This window comes from Castanea sativa, chromosome 11 (assembly GCF_040712315.1).
Source record: "Castanea sativa cultivar Marrone di Chiusa Pesio chromosome 11, ASM4071231v1".
Taxonomy (NCBI): Eukaryota; Viridiplantae; Streptophyta; class Magnoliopsida; order Fagales; family Fagaceae; genus Castanea; species Castanea sativa.
Window position 1 is genome coordinate 43,555,806 of NC_134023.1, and position 22,148 is coordinate 43,577,953.

Here is a 22,148-nt window from a genome sequence, read left to right on the forward strand (position 1 = left end):
GTTGTAGTCAAAATAAGGCTTCTTCTTTATCTGATGTAGGAAAGCATCAGCAAAGGGCTTTGAGGCTATATTTTGAAAGGTTCCAAAGAGCTCTAGCTCTAATAAATCCCCTGTAAACACAAGTGTATATCAGTATATGTATGAAATCATCATATGATACCATCAGAACACTTGTGAGTGGGACACACCTTTTTCAAATATTATTATTTATATATTCTTAATACCGTATGTTTATATTGTTATGTGAGCTTTTCTTTGCACTTGGCTCCTCATATTATTGAACAAAATTTAAAAAGTTGTTGCTTATACAAATGATAAGACAGTTTAGAAGACTAGGAAGTCCTTTTTCTCCTTTATTTTTTTGTATGTTTTTAAAAAATAGTCCTCCAATGAATTTAAAGCACTTCTGTTTTACATCACCAATAGTTATTATTGGAATGGTGGCTACTTTTATTGCTACTTGGCTGCGTTATTTCTTTGGCCTACTTAGTCATGTGAACCCTATACAATCTAGTTAGATAGTCTAGATTTACTTGGTGTTTCTTTGTGAATATCACAACAAATTATAGTTTCTCTTATATTTTGCAGGCAAAGATATGAGAATTATTGTCTTTGGTTTCCGCCCTAAAACGAAGCAGGTAAATTTCACTGTGTTGCTGTTGTGTCCAATTTTCTATGTTTAATGTTTGAACAATGTAGGCTTCAATATATTTGCATATGTTTTAAAGCTTCTTGTTATGTGTATAGTAAAATTTTGATTATTTATATAATAAGGATGAGCATAGAATTTGTAAGAGGTCTCCACAATGGGTTCCTGAAGTGAACATGATTTAATGACATTTTAAAGACAAGTAGGTAGCAGGAAGTAAAGATTCATTAGCTTAGGAAATAATTATTGGGCTTAAATGTTACCAGATATTTGGGAAGGAACTCCAATGTGTCCCAAAATAATTCTAAATTCTTCTGAACCTAAATCAAATGAATTCCTTAAATTCTAGAATTTGCCTATGCCTGATAATTTGTCTTCTGACAGTTAATCTTTAAATTGGGAAAAACTTCATTCCAGCTGAAAATGTAATTACACCTTTGGTAGTTTGGTTAGAAAAGTATGCGTGTGGGGATAATATTGGTAAAGCGAGTTACTTATCAAAGAAAATATATATATATTGGTAAAGCGAGTTACAGAAGATGTTAGCTGCAGGTGGATTGGTGTTGACCTAAGCTTCTATGTATTGTATTGCTTGTTACAAAAGTATTTGGGAGGTTTATGACTTGCTAATTTTAATGCATAAGGAACAGGTGTGTCTAGTTAATCAGTGCTGTTCTTTTCTTCTTTGTCTGTACTTGTAATTTTCATTTTTCAGTTATAAATTTATAGTTTAGAAGAGTTAATTATGCTAGCATATGGCATTGTTCTAAGCCAATTAATATAATTATTCATTAATGTAGAATGCTGTAAGTAGCTTCTTGCATGTGGTATGATTTTTTAATCTTACAGAGACGTGCAGTATTTGATGCATTACTACGGTGTACTAAGCCAGCAAGCCTATGGGATCTCTACGCTTTTACTTCTGGACCTTCCAAATTCAAAAATAGTAACCCAAAGGAACGATTACTAATTGAGTATTTTCGGCTTCTTGGAGAAGGCTCCTTCCGCCCGTCAATGAGTATGATTGAGAATGGGTCATTCACATTTTCCAATGACTTGTGGAGAATAAGTAGCATAAATTCCAATTATGCAATGTGCCAGAGTTATCCATTTGCCTTGATTGTGCCAAAAGGCATCAGGTTAGAAAGTGTAATCTATACTTTCGGACTTTTGTCCTAAAATTTCCAATGTTAATAAAGTTTATTTCATTTTGATGCTGGAATTGTGCATGCAATAACTTTATATGGCTGTTGATGCTAGTGATGAAGAAGTGCTTCAGGCTTCAACCTTTCGTGCAAGATGCCGATTACCTGTAGTTTCCTGGTGTCATCCTCGTATGTTACTCATGTTATTTTTGTTGCTTTTGTCATCCTGGTATGTGGCGCATCTTATTTTTGTTGCTTTTGTTTGTCATGACTTATGCTTTGCTATACGTTATGATTTATAGGAAGTGGAGCTGTCCTTGCACGTTCATCTCAACCATTAGTTGGTCTCATGATGAATATGAGGAGGTACAGAGAAGAGGAAACATTGCAGAAAAAATGAAATGTTCTATACATGGATTTGAAGTTTTAAAATTTTTCTTTGATCCATATGGCTTGTTGAAATTACATGAACTGACTTCTCTGCATTTGTCTGCAGCAACACTGATGAAAAGCTTGTAGCCGCACTTTGCACTCAACTTGCTAGTGTGAGGGGGGCTCGGAGGTAGGCGTGTAAAGCTATTCCCTTTCTGCTATTTATTACTAGCTGCATCGCACACGCATGTTAAGAGGGTTTTTATTTTTACTTTTTTAGTTTTAAATTCCATTACTGTTTGGACATGGAAGAATTTCAAAATTTTTGGTCAACATTTTAAGATATTAGAAGTTACAACTTTAAATAAAATATGGGGAAGGAATCAAATATATATAAGGGATTTTTAAAATTTGACTATTTTACCCCTTACCATTTTATTTTATTCCAAATTGCTTTTAACTGTAAATCAAAATACCTTTTTTGTCTTGAGAAAGTCAATTTGAAGAGTTTCTATTTAAGAAGTCTATCAAAATAATTCTTCCATCTCTCCTTAATCTCACTTCCTTTACAAACAATTTTTTTTCTTCATCTTTAATGTGCTTGAGACAATTCAAGTCTCTTGCTTTCCTTTCCTTTGCCTTAGGAAGTTCACAGATATTCTTTTCATCATCCTTCATCCCCAAATTGCTTTATAATTCATCGTATCCTTAAATCTAGCCTTTGGGACCCCCTTTTTTAATTTCCTCTTTGCTATTTTATAATTTTCATAAGCAACATTGTCTCTACGTTTGGGCAGGTTTCTATGGCTCTCTCTATAATGTAACTCTTGCTTGAGCCTCCTCATTCCACCAGCATGTCTTCTTAATCAGTAGCTACATTGTTAGATTCTACAAGTACTTCCTTAGACACTCCTTTAATACAACTAGCCATTTCATTCCACATCTCATCAAAATCTTAATCGGGGCCTTACTTGTCTTTTTTGATTATTTCATCTTTAAACACAACTTATTTCTCTCCCTGCAAACCCTACCATCTAATCCTTGGGTTTCTCTTTCTACTATCTCTTCTTTTCATCTTTCAACACCAAATATCTAGTACCACCAACATATCTTGAGTGGTTGCACTCTCTCTTAGTATTATTGCTTTGCAATCTTTACAAATTCTACTATCAACTTTACAAGTAAGGATGAAATCTATTTGGCTAATGTTTATCCCACTTTTTGAAGACAATAATTGAATTCCTCTTCTTGAACTAAGTGATTTTTAAGATCATATCATATGCTATTGTGAAGTCTAAAATAGCATCTCTTGACTCATTCCTTGCTCCATATCCCCGCCTACATCAACTCTTTCAATTCCCCTATTCTCTTTTCTGACAGGACCATTTAGGTTTCCTCCAATAGAAGTCTTTTTCCCATATGACAACTCTTGAATCAATTTATTCATGTACTCCCAATTATCAAAAAAAGAAAAAAAAGAAAAACATTCATGTACTCCCAACATTTTTGCTTGAAGGATTCTTTCAACCCTATTTGAGTAGCATGTGCACTAATTATGTTAATTGTCTCTTCTCCTAAAACAAGATTTATTGATGAAATTCTATCCTTTATTTTCCTAACATCAACAACTTATTCTTGAAGAATATATATCTATGATTATGCCTACCCCATTTTTATTTGAATATTTTCCTATATACCATAGCTTATATCCTGTTTGTTCAATTTCTATTAATTTCTCATCTTTCTTTGGTATGCAAATATATATATATATATATATATATATATATATAAAATTCTACTTTATCTTTATATAAAAAAGATTATTAATCATAGTTGTCCACGCTTGTTGCTAATTTAGGTAATTTTCTTTGAAACTCTCCGTCACTCTTTTTTTTTTTTTTTTTTTTTTTTTTTTTAAGGAAGCTATATATTGCTGATGCAAGACCAAGGAAAAATGCTTTAGCAAATGGGGCCATGGGAGGTGGCTCAGAGTCATCGTCAAATTATTTTCAATCTGAGGTCTGTTTATGGTTTAAACTGTCATTTATTAATATCTTGGCCATAAACTTGATGTCTTATTATTTGTGTGTGTGTGTTTTTTTTTTTTTTTTTTATCAGATAGTTTTCTTTGGGATAGACAACATACATGCGATGAGGGATAGTCTTGCTCGACTTAGGGACTACTTAGACACTTATGGCGCTACTTCTTCAGATGGAATGTCATCATTCTTGGTTAGTTCAGAGTCTTATATAGTTCTGGCTGCTTATCAGTGATACACTATATTAATTAATTAGTGTGTTGGGAACTGAAGTACATTTCCTGAGATATGAAATGATGTTACTGCAAGACAATATGATCAAAATTTGAAAGTTGACCTTGGAATTTGCATTGCAGCTTAGAAGGTGTGGTTCTTTACATCTTCAGTCATAAAAACTAACACAGCTGTGAAACTTTTCCTTACAATAATATATGGTAGATAATTACTTTCATAATGCTGTGTTTTTATGATCCACTATTATTTCCCTTTCATGTAAGGTTGACTAAAACTTTATATTTCTTTAACAAGTAGTGCTAACACTGGCTCAGATTAAACTTTTGGGGTTCCTTTTAAGTCAATGCATAATGTCCATTAAGCCTAGCTTACTTATGATTTCATACGTGTGAGCCAATTTTGAAAGTGTTTCTGAAGTCTAAAAGTCCTAAAATGTTCTCAAGGCACCTTATATTGCTTTTACCTATCAAATTATTATTCTTTTTTTAAAATGTTCTCAAGGCCTGCAAAGTGGGGATAATCTCAGAATTCATTTTTGTTGAGCTTTTTATGGATGTTATTTTGTGCATTTTTAATCAACTTCTAAAATGTCTTGTTTGTAATGGGTGAGAGCCTCTGATACTAATACTATTGACAGAGACATGGTGGATGGACTTGGGGTGGAGGCAACCTGAGCAGTATGTCTGCTTCAGTATCAACCCTTGGTGACAGTGGTTGGTTAATACATGTTCAGAATGTCTTGGCTGGTTCGGCTTGGATTGCTGCACGTGTTGCTTTGGAATCGGCATCAGTGCTTGTGCATTGCAGGTTATAACTCTTTTAGTTAATCATTGTGACAATTAAACAGAGATCATTCAATTTGTTAATTGCATGAGGCCAATGAGCTGTAGCTCAAATGACACCTTGGGTTGCGCCGTGGTGGGTGAGGTTATAGATTCAAGATCGGTTAGGTGTGTGTGTAACTTACTAATAAAAAAAAATGTTGACTGCATATGAAATTTGCAGTCAACTTTCTGTAATCTTCTACGTTTTAGCCTTCTCTTTTTTTGCTGGTTTAGAATCTATATTTTCTATTGTTTTGTGTAGTGATGGATGGGATAGAACAACTCAGTTGGTTTCACTTGCTAGTCTGCTGCTTGATCCATACTATCGGACATTCACAGGGTTTCAGGTATTAGCTGAATATTACTGGACTATGTCCTTTATTTTTTTAGAGTAATAGGATTCTACTAAAAAAAACAGAAGGGATTAACCTTAGGACACATTCGTGTGTTTGACAACCGATTATAAGTTAGCTTTTTTGCTTAAATTATCCAGTATTTGCAGGTTCCACATTACTTTTGTCTTCGCTTTATTTGAAGTAATATAAATTCCAGCTTTTTAAAAATAAGCTAGCTTTTTGTCTCACATGTGGGTTCCAATTAGTTCAACTAGTAAAGTCTCTTGTCCTTAAATAAGAGGTCTTGGGTTCATTCTCCGCCTACTCTAAAAAACCAATTGGCGTCTCACAGTATGCCAATAAGCTACCGAAAATAAGCAATTCCACAAGAGATAGAAATAAGGAAAAAAGCGACACCCAAAAAAAAAAAAAAAAAAAAAACTACAACTATCTAAACAATGCCAAGGTGAAACAGCAAATCCCTCAAATCACTCCAACCCAATCAAAATGATTTAAATTTAAATAATGATACTTCAGCTCTATCAAAAGTCTTTAAAAATTCTCTTCCTCTTCCACATCAAGCACAAGGGCACAACAATTCATACATCGCTACTTTGATGCCTATTAAAGCTGCCTTTTGAACATGCTAAAAACTCTCACTGAATTAAGCATAGCCAAGAGATTCTGATAAGGAGAAAATTAACAACTGAACTTCTAGCAACAATATACTGAAGAAGAATGTGATTAATTCTCTCTCCACTTAATTTTCACATATGGCACCAATCGACAAAGATTCTCTTATGCATTAGGTTAGCCATTGTAAAGATTTTTACCTTGGGCCACCATCCAAGTATAAAAAGCCATTTTTGTTGGAACCTTTTCCTTATAAACAGCGTGTCATGGGAAATCAGCCATCTAATCTCCTTGCAAAGACCTAAATAATCTCACAGTAAGGCCACTTTTGTTTCAGTGTAAAATTTTTTCTATGCTTAAAGATGTTTGGTTCAACTGAAAATGTTAGTCTACAGAAAATGTTTCCTTGGTCAATGGAAAATTGCACCAAAATGATTTATGGGAAAAGCCTTGATTTCATCTCCACCCTCCTTACCCCTTGCAATTCCTCTATGCTGCTACAACCACTCCTCTCCTCCACTGATAGCCATTGTTACCCACTTGCCCATTGTTGCTAGGACAGTCCCTGCTGCCCATTGCCACCAGCTTCCACTTGCCTGCCTCTGTCGACAACCAATTGCTAGCCGTCGCTGCCACCAATGCTGAGCCATTGCCTAACACTTGTCTGCTGCTGCCTGGCCACCCCCCCCCCCCAATCACCAACTTCAGGTCACCACTGATTGCTGGCCTTTACCATCTCCATTGACCACCCCCCACCTGTTGTCGCCACTGTCATTGTTACCTGATAATATTGCACTTTCTTCCCAACCGCCACCACTGGCAAAAATTTTCAGTGCAATCAAATGCTAAAAAATTATTTTCCAGGTCATAACCAAACAATAAAAATCATTTTCCTCTTCTGAAGATATTTTCTGTAGGAAAACATTTTAGGTCGAAACCAACAGAATCCGAAGTTCTGCTTTTTAAAACAATTTCCAGCCCTACCTACCCTACCCATCCCTCATTCCTTAATTTCAGGTTGCAAAATGCCATAAAAATTATCAACGCATTCAAGCTCCAAACCTACAGTGCCCGTTAACTCTATGTATATACTACGTATAGTACATCCTTATCCACTGCAATGATAAACAATTTAGGGAAAAGGAGTTTCAAGGGCACCTCTCTACACCATAAATCTTGTTAAAATCAGATGCAATTTCCATCCCTAACATTAAATGTTCTAATGTGTTTACACAAACTTACCTCTGCCAATCCAACCACATCTTTCTCCCCAACTGGAACCAAGTTTCTCTTACCCAAGTTCTTCTTTGAACCTAAGACTGAAGTAACTGGTGTGACTTATAAATTTTGTTTCTTTTTATCTTCATCCAGGCACTTGTGGAGAAAGATTGGCTGGGATTTGGTCATCCATTTTCAGATAGAATAGGCATGCCAACAGTATCTGGTAGTGGTAATGTTCCTTATGAGTTAACTAGGCAGACTTCTACAGGGAGCTTTTCAACATCACCTATGCGCCAGCCATCAGGATCATTTACATCTCAGGGTCCAAGTTCAACTCATGCACAGACTTCAAACAACTATTCCCCCATATTTATGCAGGTATGTACCTTGATCATTTATTTAGGGAAAACATACTCACATCCTTTCACAAGGCTGAGTCACTAGCAATTACGTTCCTGCTGCTTCACAAGGCCCCCTGGTTGTGACTAAATAGTCTAGGCAAGATTGAAAGGGGGCTGCAAGCCTCAATGTTTACCATTCTATTGTCGTTAATGCATTGTATATTTTTATTGGCGGAGAAGTAGGGGCCTTATTCAGGCCTCAATAAACCCTGCCAATTCCTAAAATAGTTAATAATGCTTAAAAGGGGATTTAAAAATTTAATATATTCATGCACTCTATAAGGGACAGGTTGAAATAGGAGTTAGGACAGTTTGGGAGACATGTCTGCAGATGCTTATGTGGTGGAGTTTGGGATTTGAAACTTGAGGTGTTCAGGGTTACTGATTCAAATTTAGAAACCCTAGCCAGGAAGGGTGGTTATTTGATAGAATGACAAGAATGTGGCAGTGGTTTTGTTAGTGTGTGCCTGGCATGTATTGTGGCACTTGACAACTTAAAGCTTATGGAACTAATGTTTTTCAACATCTAGTAGTACTAAACTATTACTATCATTTTTGTGTATGTCCTAACCCCTACAGTCCATTGTCAAAACTCTCCCCATTTGAGTGTCTATCATTTGTCCAGTTGAGGTCATGTTAAGAGTTGATGTCAAGCATTTCATGAGTTGAGGTTAAAATGAGAATTTCTTGCATGTCCTTTCTTTTATCTTTTTGCTTGATAATTTGGTATTATTAGTTAATGATCTTGTATTTATATCTATTTTGTAGTGGATTGATTGTGTTTCACAATTGTTGCGGATGTATCCTTCTGCTTTTGAGTTCTCTATGGTATGCATCCTTCTTCAATATGAAATAATAAGTTTCATTGTTTTCATTACAATTTGAATGTGTTCATCCCGTTTCATTTTGCCTTTTTGGTCCGAAATAATTGCTTGCTGACATGTATACTATTTGATGATTCAGGTTTTCCTGGTGGATTTCTTGGACTGTTTGCTCTCCTGTCGTTTTGGAAATTTCTTCTGTAATAGGTAATTTGCTTTTGTCAGTGTTGGCCTTGATACAGTGTGATGAATCATCACCTGTCCAAAAAGTTTAAGCTATTAGGAAATGAGGAATAAATCATCTAACCAATACTCTTACTGACGCAGGACAACCACAATAGTATAATAGAACAGAGAATAATAGGATAAACCCTAGGAGTCAGCACCTAAGGGTTGCTTGGAGTCAGCACCAAGCAGACTGGAGTCGGCACCAGTGTAAAAGAAAACAACGTTTTTTTTATAATTCTCAAAAGCTGTCTTACAATGATCAGAAAAAGTGTTTAAATAGCTAACAACACAAAACCCTAATTATTAAATGTTTGGGCTTGCTTAATCTCAAGCCCAATAACTAATAGGCTCCATCCATAAGGCCACAGGTTAGGCCGTCTTCTTTTTGCTCTTCCTCCTATACGTGTGTATAATTGGGGGCCTGTATCTTGTGTCCGCACCAACTCCCCCCGGGTGAGAGGAACTCGACCCCGTCGAGTGGAAAGCTGAAGAGCTTTGATAGTACTCCAGTAAGTCAGGATCCAGTCGCTGTAGTTCATCTCTAGTAATCCACGTGCAATCAGAATCTGGTCGCTCGCGCCACCAAACTAGGAAACGGTGAACTCCTCCATCCCTGGTAGAAACAATTTGCTCATCTAAAATAGCATCAATAGATTCTTTATGTGCATAGGACAAATTTAAGGGTAAAGGGGTAGGCATAGGGGCATCAATAGGATTAAGCAAAAGCTCATCAAAAGGAGTATCAGGAATAGCTGTAGGGCTTTTATAAGCAACTAGATCCTCAATATTAAAGGAGGAGCTAATACCATAATCATGAGGAAGGTCAATGACATATGCATTTGGGCCCATTTGTTTCAATACCTTGAATGGACCGGCATTACGAGCTTGCAATTTCTTAATGGTCCCAGAGGGAAACCGTTCAGGTCGGATCCGAATCATGACATAATCTCCTACCTGAAACTCTGCATGACGCCGATGAGTATTAGCATGAATTTTATATTGAGAATTACTTATCTGAATTTTTTTGTAAATCTCAGTATGCAAATCATGAACATGTCGTGCAAATGCCTCAGCAGATTCAGAAATCCTAACATGTGGGGACATGGGCAAAAGATCTAAGGGCTTCCTAGGTGTAAATCCATGCACAACCTCAAAATGACTAACGCCTATAGACCTATTGACAGAGCTATTATATGCAAGTTGGGCTATAGGAAGAATTGAATCCCAATTCCGATTGGCTTCACCCACTAGACACCAAAGGAGGTTCCTTAGGCTACGATTAACCACCTCAGTTTGACCATCAGTTTGAGGATGAAATACCGTGGAAAATTTCAATTTAGTGCCTACTAAATGCCACAAGGTCTTTCAAAAATAACTCATGAAGCGAACATCCCTATCAGACACTATGGTTTTGGGGAGACCATAAAGCTTGACAATCTCATCAAAGTAAAGCTTTGCAATTTTAGAAGCATCAGAAGTCTTAGAACATGGTAGGAAATGAGCCATCTTAGAGAAGCGATCAACAACTACTAGGATAGAATCATGCTTCCTAAAGGTGCGGGGCAAACCTAGCACAAAGTCCATACTCACGTCCTGCCACGGGCGATCTGGTACAGGTAAAGGCGTGTATAGACCAGTGTTTTGTTTGCGATGTTTGGCTAGTTGACATGTACGACACTGACCAACTATCTTGGCAACGCCCCTCTTAAGACCAGGTCAATAGAATTGACGTTCCACTTCCTCAATTGTCTTATCTCGGCCAAAATGACCTGCAAGGCCTCCTGCATGTATCTCCCAAACTAGGAAATCTCTCATTGACGACCGAGGGATACACAACTCGTTGGCTTTGAACAAGTAACCATCTTGAAGGGTATAATCATCCAAGATGGGATGTGAAGCATTACTTAGGCTAGTGTAGAGCTCCCCAAAATCTAGGCATGACTGATAGTCATCCTTAAGTCGTTCAAACCCAGTGACCTTAACACTCATGACTGATAGCAAAGACACTCTTCGACTCAGTGCATCAACAGCCTTATTCTCAACTCCCGCCCTATGTTTCACCACAAAGTAGTAGCGTTGCAGAAATTCAACCCAACTACCGTGCCTAAAATTTAGCTTCTTTTGGGAATGGAGATAGCGCAAAGCTTCATGATCAAAGTAGATAATAAACTCTCGAGACAACAAGTAATGGCGCCAATGCCAAAGAGCTCGTACAATGGCATAAAATTCTTTGTCATATGTGGAGTACTTTTGCTTAGCATCATTCAACTCCTCACTGAAATAGGCAATTGGATGGCGCTCTTGACTAAGTACTCTCTCTATGCCAATACCTGAGGCATCACATTCCACTTCAAAAGGCTTGGTGAAATCAGGGAGACGCATGACAGGTGCCTCGGTCATCTTCTGTTTCACCTCCTTGAAGGCCTTAGTAGCAGCCTTTGTCCAAGTAAACTCCCCATGTTTCAAGCAGTCAGTGATGGGGGACATAATGGTAATAAATCCTTTGATGAATCGGCGATAAAAGGAAGCGAGCCCATGAAAGTTTCGAACCTCATGTATAGTTTTGGGCTCGGGCCAATCCATAATTGCTTGAACTTTCTGGGGGTCGGCAGAAACTCCTTCAGATGACACTATGAAACCTAGGAAGACAACTTTATCTGTAAAGAAAGAGCACTTCTTGAGGTTATCATATAAACTCTCCTTTCTAAGGGTTGTGCAAACTTGAGTTAGGTGGTCTAAGTGTTGCTCCCTAGACTTACTATAAATGAGGATATCATCAAAGTACACAACCAGAAATTTTCCCATAAAAGGCTTGAGCACTTGAGTCATCACTCTCATAAAGGTATTAGGAGCATTGGACAATCCAAAAGGCATAACCATCCACTCATATAAACCATCTTTCGTTTTGAAGGCAGTTTTCCACTCATCACCAGGACGAACCCTAATTTGATGATAGCCGCTTTTCAAGTCTATCTTGGAGAAGATCGTTGCTCCAGCCATCATATCCAACATGTCATCCAACCGAGGGATAGGAAAAAGATACTTCACAGTGATCTTGTTGATGGCACGACTATCAACACACATCCTCCAAGTCCCATCTTTCTTTGGAGTTAAGAGTGCAGGGACTGCACAAGGGCTCATGCTCTCACAAACAAAACCCTTCCTCAGTAGTTCTTCTACTTGCCTTTGCAACTCGGCATGTTCTGCAAGGCTCATCCTATAATGGGGCAAGTTAGGTAGGGTCGCTCCGGGCACAAAATCTATGGCGTGTTGGATATCACGCATGGGCGGTAAATGATCAGGGAGTTCCTCAGGGAAAACATCCTTAAATTCCTGGAGCACGGACCTCACTTCTTCAGGTTGCTCCTCACAGGTCTCTCCATGAAGTTCCCTAGCAACCAAGACAAACACAATGGATTCCTGAACTGCTACCCTTTCAAATGCCTTTGGGCTTATGATGTTCAGACCTTTCGCCTTCGGCACTTTTGGCTTCTTGCTCATGTCGATTGGCTTGGGTTTCAAAGGATTAAGCACAATCTTCTTGCCTCCAAACATAAATGAGCAAGAATTGGATTGCCCATGAAGGGTGACATCCAAATCATAAAGCCAAGGTCTACCTAAGATAATATGCCCTACATCCATGGGAATTACGTCACACCATATTTCAGCCTTGTAGGTGAGGAATTGAAGTGGGACAACACATCTTTCTTTTATGACTATGGAGGAAGTATCCACCCAAGAAACTTTATATGGGTTAGGGTGTGGGATCAATTTCAAGCCTAGGCGGGAAACAACGTTAGAGGACACCGCATTAATGCAACTCCCACTATCTATAATAACCTTGCACGTTTTGTCTCCACACTTAGTGTAAGTCTGGAAGATGGCACTTCTTCGCCAATCATCAGTTTCCCTTTGTTCTATCAAAGCACACCTTACCACATTCACTCTAGGGACACCAAAAACAACCTTGGAATCATCAACCTGGAGAGAGATGGCTTTAATGCACATGAGGTAGCTGGGATCATCTTCCCATCCGGCCTTAACATCTTGGACTTCTTCAGCATTTGGGTCATACACTAGCTCTTCAACATTTTCTACCTTTTCATCATCCTCTTAAATGACAAGGGCCCTAGAGGGACATCTAGCTGCGACATGTCCAATCCCATTGCATTTGAAGCATTGGAGGCGAGAGCCTAATCTTGAGGGCTCATTGATCACACCTTTTCCCTTGTCCTCTTTTTGTATCGGGATGCTATTGGGGTTGACCTTAGGGGGTAAGGCAAGTTTAGGTTTGCTACCAAAAGGTTGAGAGTTGGGAGGAATGCTTCGAAGCTCAGAACGTCGCCAAAAGATAGATTTGGATGCTAACTCACAATTCCTAGCAAAGTCATAGGCTTCTCTTAAGGTGGTGACTCCTCGGGTGATAATCTTGCCTAGTAGGTTAGCATTTAAACCTTTCTTGAACCTATTGTGTGACAATCTCTTCCTCAACTATTCGAATTCGCCTCTGGAATTCCTTGAATTTCTCTATGTATTCGGTCACAGGAGTAGTGCCTTGTCTTAGGCGATCCCATTCCTCAAGGAGGGAGCTCCTATAAGTTGGAGGAAGATAATTCCTCGAGAGGGCGTCCTTCATCTCCATCCAATCAATAATGGGGGGCTCACGTCGTCGCCTAATGGTTTCCTCAAGGTCCTCCCAGAAAAGATCGGCTCTCCCAATTAACTTCATTCTAGCATACCTCACTTTCCTATTCTCAGCCCAATGGTAATAGTCAAAGAATTTCTCCATTTGACGTAACCAATCAGTGAAAACCCATGGGTCTAGGCAGCCATCAAAGGTGGGTGCTTCTATCCTTTCCTTAGACATCCTATCATCATAATCCCTAGGACCATAGTGATTATAGTGATCATGTTCAAAGTGTGGAGCCCTATTAAAGTGACCATTGTTATTTTGCCCAAGCATGTTATCTCCTTCATGGTTAGTGGTCTCTCTTTGAGATGTTTCAATTCGCTCTACCCTATCCAGCAAATCACGGATACTCTTGGCTAGGTCTCCTATGGTTTGCTCTAAAGAGGGCATAGATTCGGAAGTGGATTGATGTTCAGGGTTTGACATGACGCGACCACTACTTAGATGTATGCAACACAATATTTATGAATGCAGTTGAGATTCCCAAAAATTCAAGTAATCAATTCTCAATGTAAAATTAAAGGTCAAGCAAGAGTGCATGTAGAGACTAGATCGATGAATCAAAGAAAGGAATTGCAGACAAATAGTGACAGTGTTCATATTAAGAGATAGCCCAAATAAAAGTCAAATTCCAATAAGCTCCACAATTAATAATAAGAATTAGATATTTCAAAGAAATTGTTTTTTTTTTTTTTTTGAAATTTTAGAGTGGGTATTGAAAGAGGACACAAGCAGTAAAACAGCTGATTTGAGCACAAAATGGATAGGATAATGGAGTATGGTGGGATATGCACATAAAAAACATAAAGATAATATTTTTTTAATGAGACAAAATTGAATCCACCAAAAAAAAAAAGTCAAAATTGTACCCTAGTCAGTGGCTCCACTTATTGCTCTAGGTAGCCAAGGGCTGCTCCTCAAGTAGTGAGTTGACTTGGGCTGAGTGGACCTGTGGAAACAACTTAAGCCCAATACAAGTAATGGGCTGTCACAGCAACAGTTTTTTTTTTTTTTTTTTTGGGTGCAAAATAATAAAGTACACTGTTTGACAAAAGAGACTACAGACAAAAGAGCAAAGTGCAACGGCAGGCCTTAAAAAAAAAACTTAAACTACAGACTAAAGAAAGCCAAGAAACTAAAAAGAACAAAATCTCGAAGGTGAAAAAAAAAAAAAAAGGCTCGGCAATGGGCATGCGCTGCTAGCAATCAACGACGGTGGCGGAACGAAGGTGGGGAAGGCAGCGGCAGCTCGAATCGTGGAGGAGTGGCGGCGGCTGTCTCGGATCTTAGCATCGGTAGTGGTCGCCGTCCTCAGCAGCGGTGGTCGAGGGTGAAGCGTTGGGTCTCGCGGCGGCTAGTGGCTGGTGGCTGTTGGGCTTTGCGGCAGTGGGTGCTGAGTTTGTGGGTGTTGGCAGCTGGGTCCTTCGTGGGTCTCTGCTCCTTTTTTTTTTTTTTTTTGGGCTGTGGGTTTTGTGATCAGAGGCGGGCACGAATGGTGGTCACCAGCTTGGGAGGCGCTGCTGGCTTCTCCGTTGGTTTGGGGGTGAGAAACTCATGTGGGGCTTGGGGGAATACACGGATGGCAGGGGCTGGCTTGGGCTTGTTCAAGATCTCATGGGGCAAAAATTTGAAAGGTACTGTCATGGTTGGCTTGCTCTTTTTTGATGGCTTTGCTTTGACGTGGTTGTCTACGGTTGTGTAGAATGGACCGAAAGTCTGCTCTGATACCAAAACTGACATAGGACAACCACAATAGTATAATAGAACAGAGAATAATAGGATAAACCCTAGGAGTCAGCACCCAAGGGTTGCTTGGAGTCAGCACCAAGTAGATTGGAGTCGGCACCAATGTAAAAGAAAACAACGTTTTTTTTATAATTCTCAAAAGCTGTCTTACAATGATCAGAAAAAGTGTTTAAATAGCTAACAACACAAAACCCTAATTATTAAATGTTCGAGCTTGCTTAATCTCAAGCCCAATAACTAATAGGCTCCATCCATAAGGCCACAAGTTGGGCCGTCTTCTTTTTGCTCTTCCTTCCATGCGTGTGTATAATTGGGGGCCTGTATCTTGTGTCCGCACCACTTACACTTCCTCTAACGTGTGGGTCCAGATTCCCCATTATTTTCTGAGCCCAACATGTGGAATTTTTACCTTTTTTTATGTGGGAGGTAAAGCGGTGACGGAGTTCGAATTCAAGATCACTTTCCTAATACCATGATAAATTACCTATTGCCTAAAAGTGTAAACTATTAGGAGATTGTGAATTTAATCATTTAGCCAATGTTCTGGTGCCCTTACTATTTGGATCAGAATGTAGGATTAGATATCTTCTTCTTCTTCTTCCTTTATCTTAAATTAAGTGTCTGTTTGGGTTAAGATTAAAAATTAAAATTATTTCATTATTCAGCTTATTTTTGTTATTATTCATGCGCCCCGCTGCACTATTTCAACTAACTTTTACCTTTATTTATAGTACTTTCAGCAATAATTTTTCAGTTTTAGCAAAATAAGCGGTATTCAAATACACCTTAAAAAAAAAAAAAAAAAAAATTGTATGAGGGAAACCATTATTGGATTGCAGGATGAGATATCTCAACTAATAACTAGTTAATTATTTGAAAGAAACTTATTCTTGTGTCTATCTTGAGGTTAATGGCCTGACTTGATGCATAGAGCTGAAAACATGAAGGGTGTACATAATAATTCTTCAACAATTGGTCCTTATAGTGAGGGTATATATAGCATGGTACTGAAAATGGAAAAGAATATGTTTGAAATGGATCAAAATTTGATCATAAGCTTGAAATGAAATTAAATTTGTGATAGATGTAAATATGCTAAATAGAAAGCTGAGAAGTTGGTTAGCAAGCATATTAAGTGGTTGAATGAAAATATTTCTTTTAGGTCAATAAACTCATTTTATTTTTAAGTTCATCAATGAGGTTGACATTTTTCATTCATTTCACAATCTTGGTGTTTAGGCACTAAAATCTGGTTGTTCATCCATTTAAAATTTATTTTGACCTTAAGTGATACATCTCTTCCTCCTTTCTAGTTTCTTCCCATCGCAATTGTCTATTTTTATGGAATATTAGTTGTTGGTGTCTGCTGGTATTTGCTTGCACATTGAAAGTTCATTCTACTTGCTCTCTAATTGTCTTCTAAATTATTCTTAAGATACCTGAGTTTTTTAATTTTTTATTATTTTTTTGCCTAAGCAAAGTTCTGCAATACTAAATCGTCGTAATCACTGGTTGGTCATCCAATTAGATAAGGTTCTATCAAGCAGTAAGAAAACATACAGTGATACAACAAAGAAATTCAATTTTATTTATTTTTTATAATAGTAAAAGTACCTTCTTTTCTTCTGATTGCGTACTTTATATTTTCAGTGAAAAGGAGAGGCAGGAATGTGGCGTCTCTGAGGCTTGTGGATGTTTATGGGCATATTTGGCTGATTTGCGTGCTTCAGAGGGAAGCTCTCATGTGCATTACAACTTCTTTTATGATCCAGTAAAACATGCTGATGCACTATTACCACCAGCAGCTGCCTTAGCCCCAACTCTCTGGCCTCAATTTCATCTCCGTTGGGCTTGTCCTTCAGAAGCTCAAGCTGGGGAGCTGGAAGCTCAATTTAGGAAAATGGCTGTAAAATTCTCTGAACTGCAGAAGGTAACAATACTACTTCTGTCTCTGGCTACTAAAAATTTCCCCAATGAACTATTCCTTCCCCCCTTCCCCCCTCCCTTGTGTATTGGTGGCTTTCCCCTACTGATCATGAGTATTTTTGAGCATCAGCTTTACCTTCAAGAGTCTTTGTTAAAGATAGCAACAGTAGTAGTCAGGTTAGGTGTGGGTGTTTCGGGTCAGGAAAAAGTATGTTTTACTCTAAGATGGGGCTACAGATGAATTGGAGTCGTCTGATAATATTCTTGTTCACCTATCATGTTTGCAGAAGCCAATCATGTATAATTGGCATGTTTTTCTTTTCTGCTTTCAAATGTTCCCTACCCCACCCCCACCCCCACCCCCCACGAAAAAAAAAGAAAAAAAAGGATGTGGTTTTACTCCTTTTTTTTCATGTTGATATTAAACTGTAATTGATGTGTTAACAGGCGAAAGAGGTGGCAGAAAGGAAAGCTAAAGAGATTACAACTACTATGGAATCATTAAGTGCAGAGTTACGAAATGAGAAGCAGCTCAGCAGCTTGGCTATGAACCAGGCGAAGAGAGCCAGCAAGGAAAATGAGGCCATAAAGAGAGCAGTACAGTCTCTGGGGTGCAATGTTCACTTCTCAACCACTGGTGATTGTACTGTTGGCATTGAAAGCAACCCAACAGAAATTCCACAGAAATTCATTAATTCTTCTTCAAAAAGAGATGGTACTTTGCAGAATGATGAGAAATCAGATCTCTCTGTTTCTATTACGGTAATGGCTGACAATGTTATTCCCCACAATCCAATTGATCGAGTATGTGAAACTTTATGTCCATTACGCACTCAAGATGGAGTCTGCAGGTGGCCAGATGCTGGTTGTGCACAGCTCAGTAGCCAATTTGTTGGACTAAAGGCAAATTTTGATGCATTTGACCGGCTTTCTATTTACGATAGTTATTTTCAACCAGAAGAATAATTATGGATTTGGAGCCAAGCATGCAATCCAGCCAGCACCAAAATTTTGTCGCGGTAGCTTCTCCTTTGGGGAAGGATTCAAGTAGATTTATATTTAAAGCTTTATCAGAACAGATAACTAGATTCTTTCTAAGCTCACCATCAAAGGCAATGGATGTACTAAAATGGACCCTCACATTTTGGATGGGTCCCAGGACCATTTGTACAGACTATAGAGTTTAGCCGAGGACCGGCTTCATATAGACAATGTAGAAACACAAAAGGCAAGCTTTAAAGAATACATGCTAGAGCTAATGTATATTAGAGTGGTCCAAATCTTTGTAGGTTTTGTCAAGGTGTTGTCTGGTTAGTTTAGTTTTAGTGTCATTCATTTCTTGAATAAGATTAGTTTTTGTACAGGTTTCTGGTTATTTATTGTAACATTTTTATTTTATGGGCAATTTATATGCCAGAAGTGTAATCTAATAAAATTTGTTACTAGTGGAAGAATTTCCCTTTCATGAATCCATATCTTGTCATTCTGTGTGCTTTTTGGTGACACTACTGTACTATAGTTACAACATTGCGTGTGGGGGATTTGAACCCTAATTCTCTAATACTAAAAGAGAGAATGTTATGCCGTTAAGCTGCAAGACTCTTGGTGGCGGCGAAGCAGGACCATTTTTGGCATGACCTATAGTGTGCAAATGAGACGGATTTAAGTCTTTATTCCCTGAACTCTTTCAGGTTGGTGCTGAAATTGGCTCGTATCCTTATGGAGTTTGCAGCTTCTAAGAGCAACTTTTCCTCAAGGGCTTCGAGGCCGAAGTGATTCAAAGCCATGCTCTTCCTTGCTTATGGATGTGAGAAACGTTATAATAGTATCCTCTTGACTCTTGTTTATAGAGCTTGGCAAATGTGTCCAAATAAAATGATTCAAACAATTTACCATGTTTTTAAAATATGAATGCTTCATATATTCTTTGCCTTGCCTCTAAGATATTTCTTTTTGCATACAGCGCCTTATTACACTTAAGGTCCGTTTGGATACAACTTATTTTACTGAAAGCAACAAAAAAAAAAAAAATTACTGTTCACTCGCGTTGAACTGTTCACATGCCTAAATTCACTGTTCATGGACAATAAACAGTGCAAGAGGCGCTCAGTTGAAAAAAAAAAAAAAAAAAAAAAAAAAAAAAAAACCTGCAAAACGTGGCCGTAGACATACTATCCAAAAAATACCTTAGCCTAGCCTTTGTAGGGAAAAATATTTTTTCACATTTTGTACTCGGAATAGTAAAGGATAGGGGTGCGCAAATTATCCGCTCAACCTGCCCGATCCGCAGCTGACCCACGCACCTCGTGCGGGTCATTAAGTTAGGAGGTTTGGGGTTGGGTGGGTTAGACCCCCAAAATTGCGGATTGGATTGGGTTATGAAGTGAAAAATTGTTAACCTGCTACAAATTGACCTACCCGCTTAATTATGCCTACATAAAAAATATATATAAGTTCAAATTGTTAAGTATTTAAAGTTAAGTCAATTCACATAATAAATTTTTACAACTAATCAATAATCAATTTCCAAAACAGAATTAGCTTTCAAAAAATTCGTTAAATAAAATCTAAAAAGTCAGCATTGAAACCTTAAACACCCCTATCAACCACCCATCCCATTTACTCCAGCCATATATACAGTATACACTCTGTGGCTCTAGGTCTCACTTTTTCTTCGAACCTTTCACCTGTGGCCTTCACCTTCAGCCACTGTCTTTCCCTTCCTCTTTCTTCTTTAACCTTTTTGTAGCATATTTCTTATCATTTCAATTCTTCAACGACAATCACAAAAGTATGTAATTGCGTTATTGTCTTCTATTGTTGAAATATTTTGTCTTTTTATTTTAGTTTATTATATTTGATCCGTTTATATATTATTAAACGTGTTATAATATTACAAGTAAAGCCATTTTGGCAAGCAGGTTCATTGTATATTCAAGTAGTTCATTGTATATCCAAGTAAAATATGTTATATATTACATAAGAATACAGTCATCTAATTCTTTGTCTTTGTCTAATTTTTTATTATTATTTTTAATCCTTGATGTGATTTTGGAAATGTTAAAACTTTGAGTTTGTTGATTTAATTTTCCTAAGTTGTAAGGTAGAGCCTACTTTTGCTAAAGATGATGTATCTCTTTTTCATTGACCCAATGTTTATGTTAGAATTGAGACTATTCAATGAAGTCTACCATTAGTTTTTTTTTGTGCATTAGTTATATTTTGAGATTATTCAATAAAAAATTGTTGTTTGTGATAATTTTTTTAAAAAAAAAATGTTGTTCATGCCAACCCACTTAACCCGCCGAGTTGAAACCACCAAAATTTGTAACCAATCTACCGGATTTAAACTTTGGTGGGTTGATAGCGAATTGGAATTTTCCAAATGCGATAGTGGTAGATTGGATAAAAATATTGGCTTTTACGCGCCCAATTTGATCTGCGCGTACTAGGGGTGTGCAAAATATCCGCTTAACTCGCCAAATTGTTCGACTTGCACCCGACCCACGCGCCCCGTGCGGGTCATTAAGTTGGAGGTTTAGGTTGGGCGGGTTAGACCCCAAAAATTGCAGATTGGATTGGGTTATAGATTGAAAACTTGCTAACTCACTACAACCCGACCCGCCCACTTAATTATACATACATAAAAAAAATATTAGTTCAAATTGTTAAGTATTTAAAGTTAATTAATTCACCTAATAAATTTTTATAACTAATCAATAATCAATTCCCTAAACAGAACTAGCCTTCAAAAAAACCCTTAAGTAAAATCTAAAAAGTCAACATTGTATATTCAAGTAGTTCATTGTATATCCAAGTTAAATGTGTTATATATTACATAAGAATAAAGTTCATCTAATTCTTTGTCTTTTTCTAACATTTTATTATTATTTTTAATCCTTAATGTGACTTTGAAAATGTTAAAACTGTGAGTTTGTTGATGTAATTTTCCTAAGTTGTAAGGCAGAGCCTACTTTTGCAAAAGATGATATATCTCTTTTTCATTGACCCTATGTTTATGTTAGAATTGAGATTATTCAATGAAATCTACCTTTAGTTTTTTTGTGCGTTATTATATTTTGAGATTATTCAATAAAAAATTGTTGTTTGTGATAATATTTTTTAAAAAGTCATTAATGCCAATCTGCCTAACCCGCCGAGTTGAAACTACCAAAATTTGTACTTTGGCGGGTTGGTAGCGGATTGGAATTATCCCAACCCGATAGTGGTGGATTGGATAAAAATATTGTATTTACCCACCCAATCGGACTCGCGCACGCTAGGGGTACGCAAAATATCCGCTTAACCCGCCAACCTGCTCGACCCGCACACAACTCACGTGCCCCTTGCAGGTCATTAAGTTCGAGGTTTGGGTTGGGCAGGTTAGACCCCCAAAATTGCGGATAGGATTGAGTTATGGATTGAAAAATTGCCAACCCGCTACAACCTGACCCACCCCCTTATTTATACATACTTAAAAAAAATATTAGTTCAACTTGTTAAGTATTTAAAGTTAATCAATTCACCAAATAAATTTTACAACAAATCAATAATCAATTCCCTAAACAGAACTAGCCTTCAAAAAATTCCATAAATAAAAACTATAATATCAACATTGAAACCCCAAACACCCTTACTGACAACCACTCCCATTTACTTCAACCGTATAGACAGTATGCACTTTGTGGCTCTAGGTCCCACTTTCTCTTCTCACCTTTCACTTTTGGCTTTCACCTTCAGCCACTGTCTTTCCCTTCCTCTTTCTTCTTTAACCTTTTTGTAGCCTATTTCTTATCATTTCAATTCCTCACCGACAATCAAAATGGCATGTAATTGCGTTATTGTCTTCTATTGTTTAAATATTTTTTGTCTTTTTACTTTAGT

The 22,148-nt window shown here is 37.6% G+C and overlaps 1 protein-coding gene across 3 annotated transcripts in view; it reads left to right on the forward strand.

Annotated features, from left to right (window-relative positions):
- Nucleotides 1-18,733, forward strand: part of LOC142614933 (phosphatidylinositol-3-phosphatase myotubularin-1-like) — a 41,826-nt gene extending 23,093 nt beyond the window's left edge. For all 3 annotated transcript variants that reach the window (XM_075787578.1, XM_075787580.1, XM_075787579.1), the window contains 14 exons: nt 589-638; nt 1,499-1,788; nt 1,910-1,983; nt 2,097-2,160; nt 2,291-2,356; nt 4,086-4,185; nt 4,285-4,398; nt 5,077-5,246; nt 5,526-5,610; nt 7,603-7,830; nt 8,622-8,681; nt 8,817-8,881; nt 16,989-17,268; nt 17,712-18,733. In XM_075787578.1, the coding sequence (XP_075643693.1) occupies nt 589-638; nt 1,499-1,788; nt 1,910-1,983; nt 2,097-2,160; nt 2,291-2,356; nt 4,086-4,185; nt 4,285-4,398; nt 5,077-5,246; nt 5,526-5,610; nt 7,603-7,830; nt 8,622-8,681; nt 8,817-8,881; nt 16,989-17,268; nt 17,712-18,230 (2,165 nt within the window). In that variant the 3' untranslated portion in view covers nt 18,231-18,733. The remainder of the gene's footprint in view (nt 1-588; nt 639-1,498; nt 1,789-1,909; nt 1,984-2,096; nt 2,161-2,290; nt 2,357-4,085; nt 4,186-4,284; nt 4,399-5,076; nt 5,247-5,525; nt 5,611-7,602; nt 7,831-8,621; nt 8,682-8,816; nt 8,882-16,988; nt 17,269-17,711) is intronic.
- Nucleotides 18,734-22,148: the final 3,415 nt, after the last annotated feature.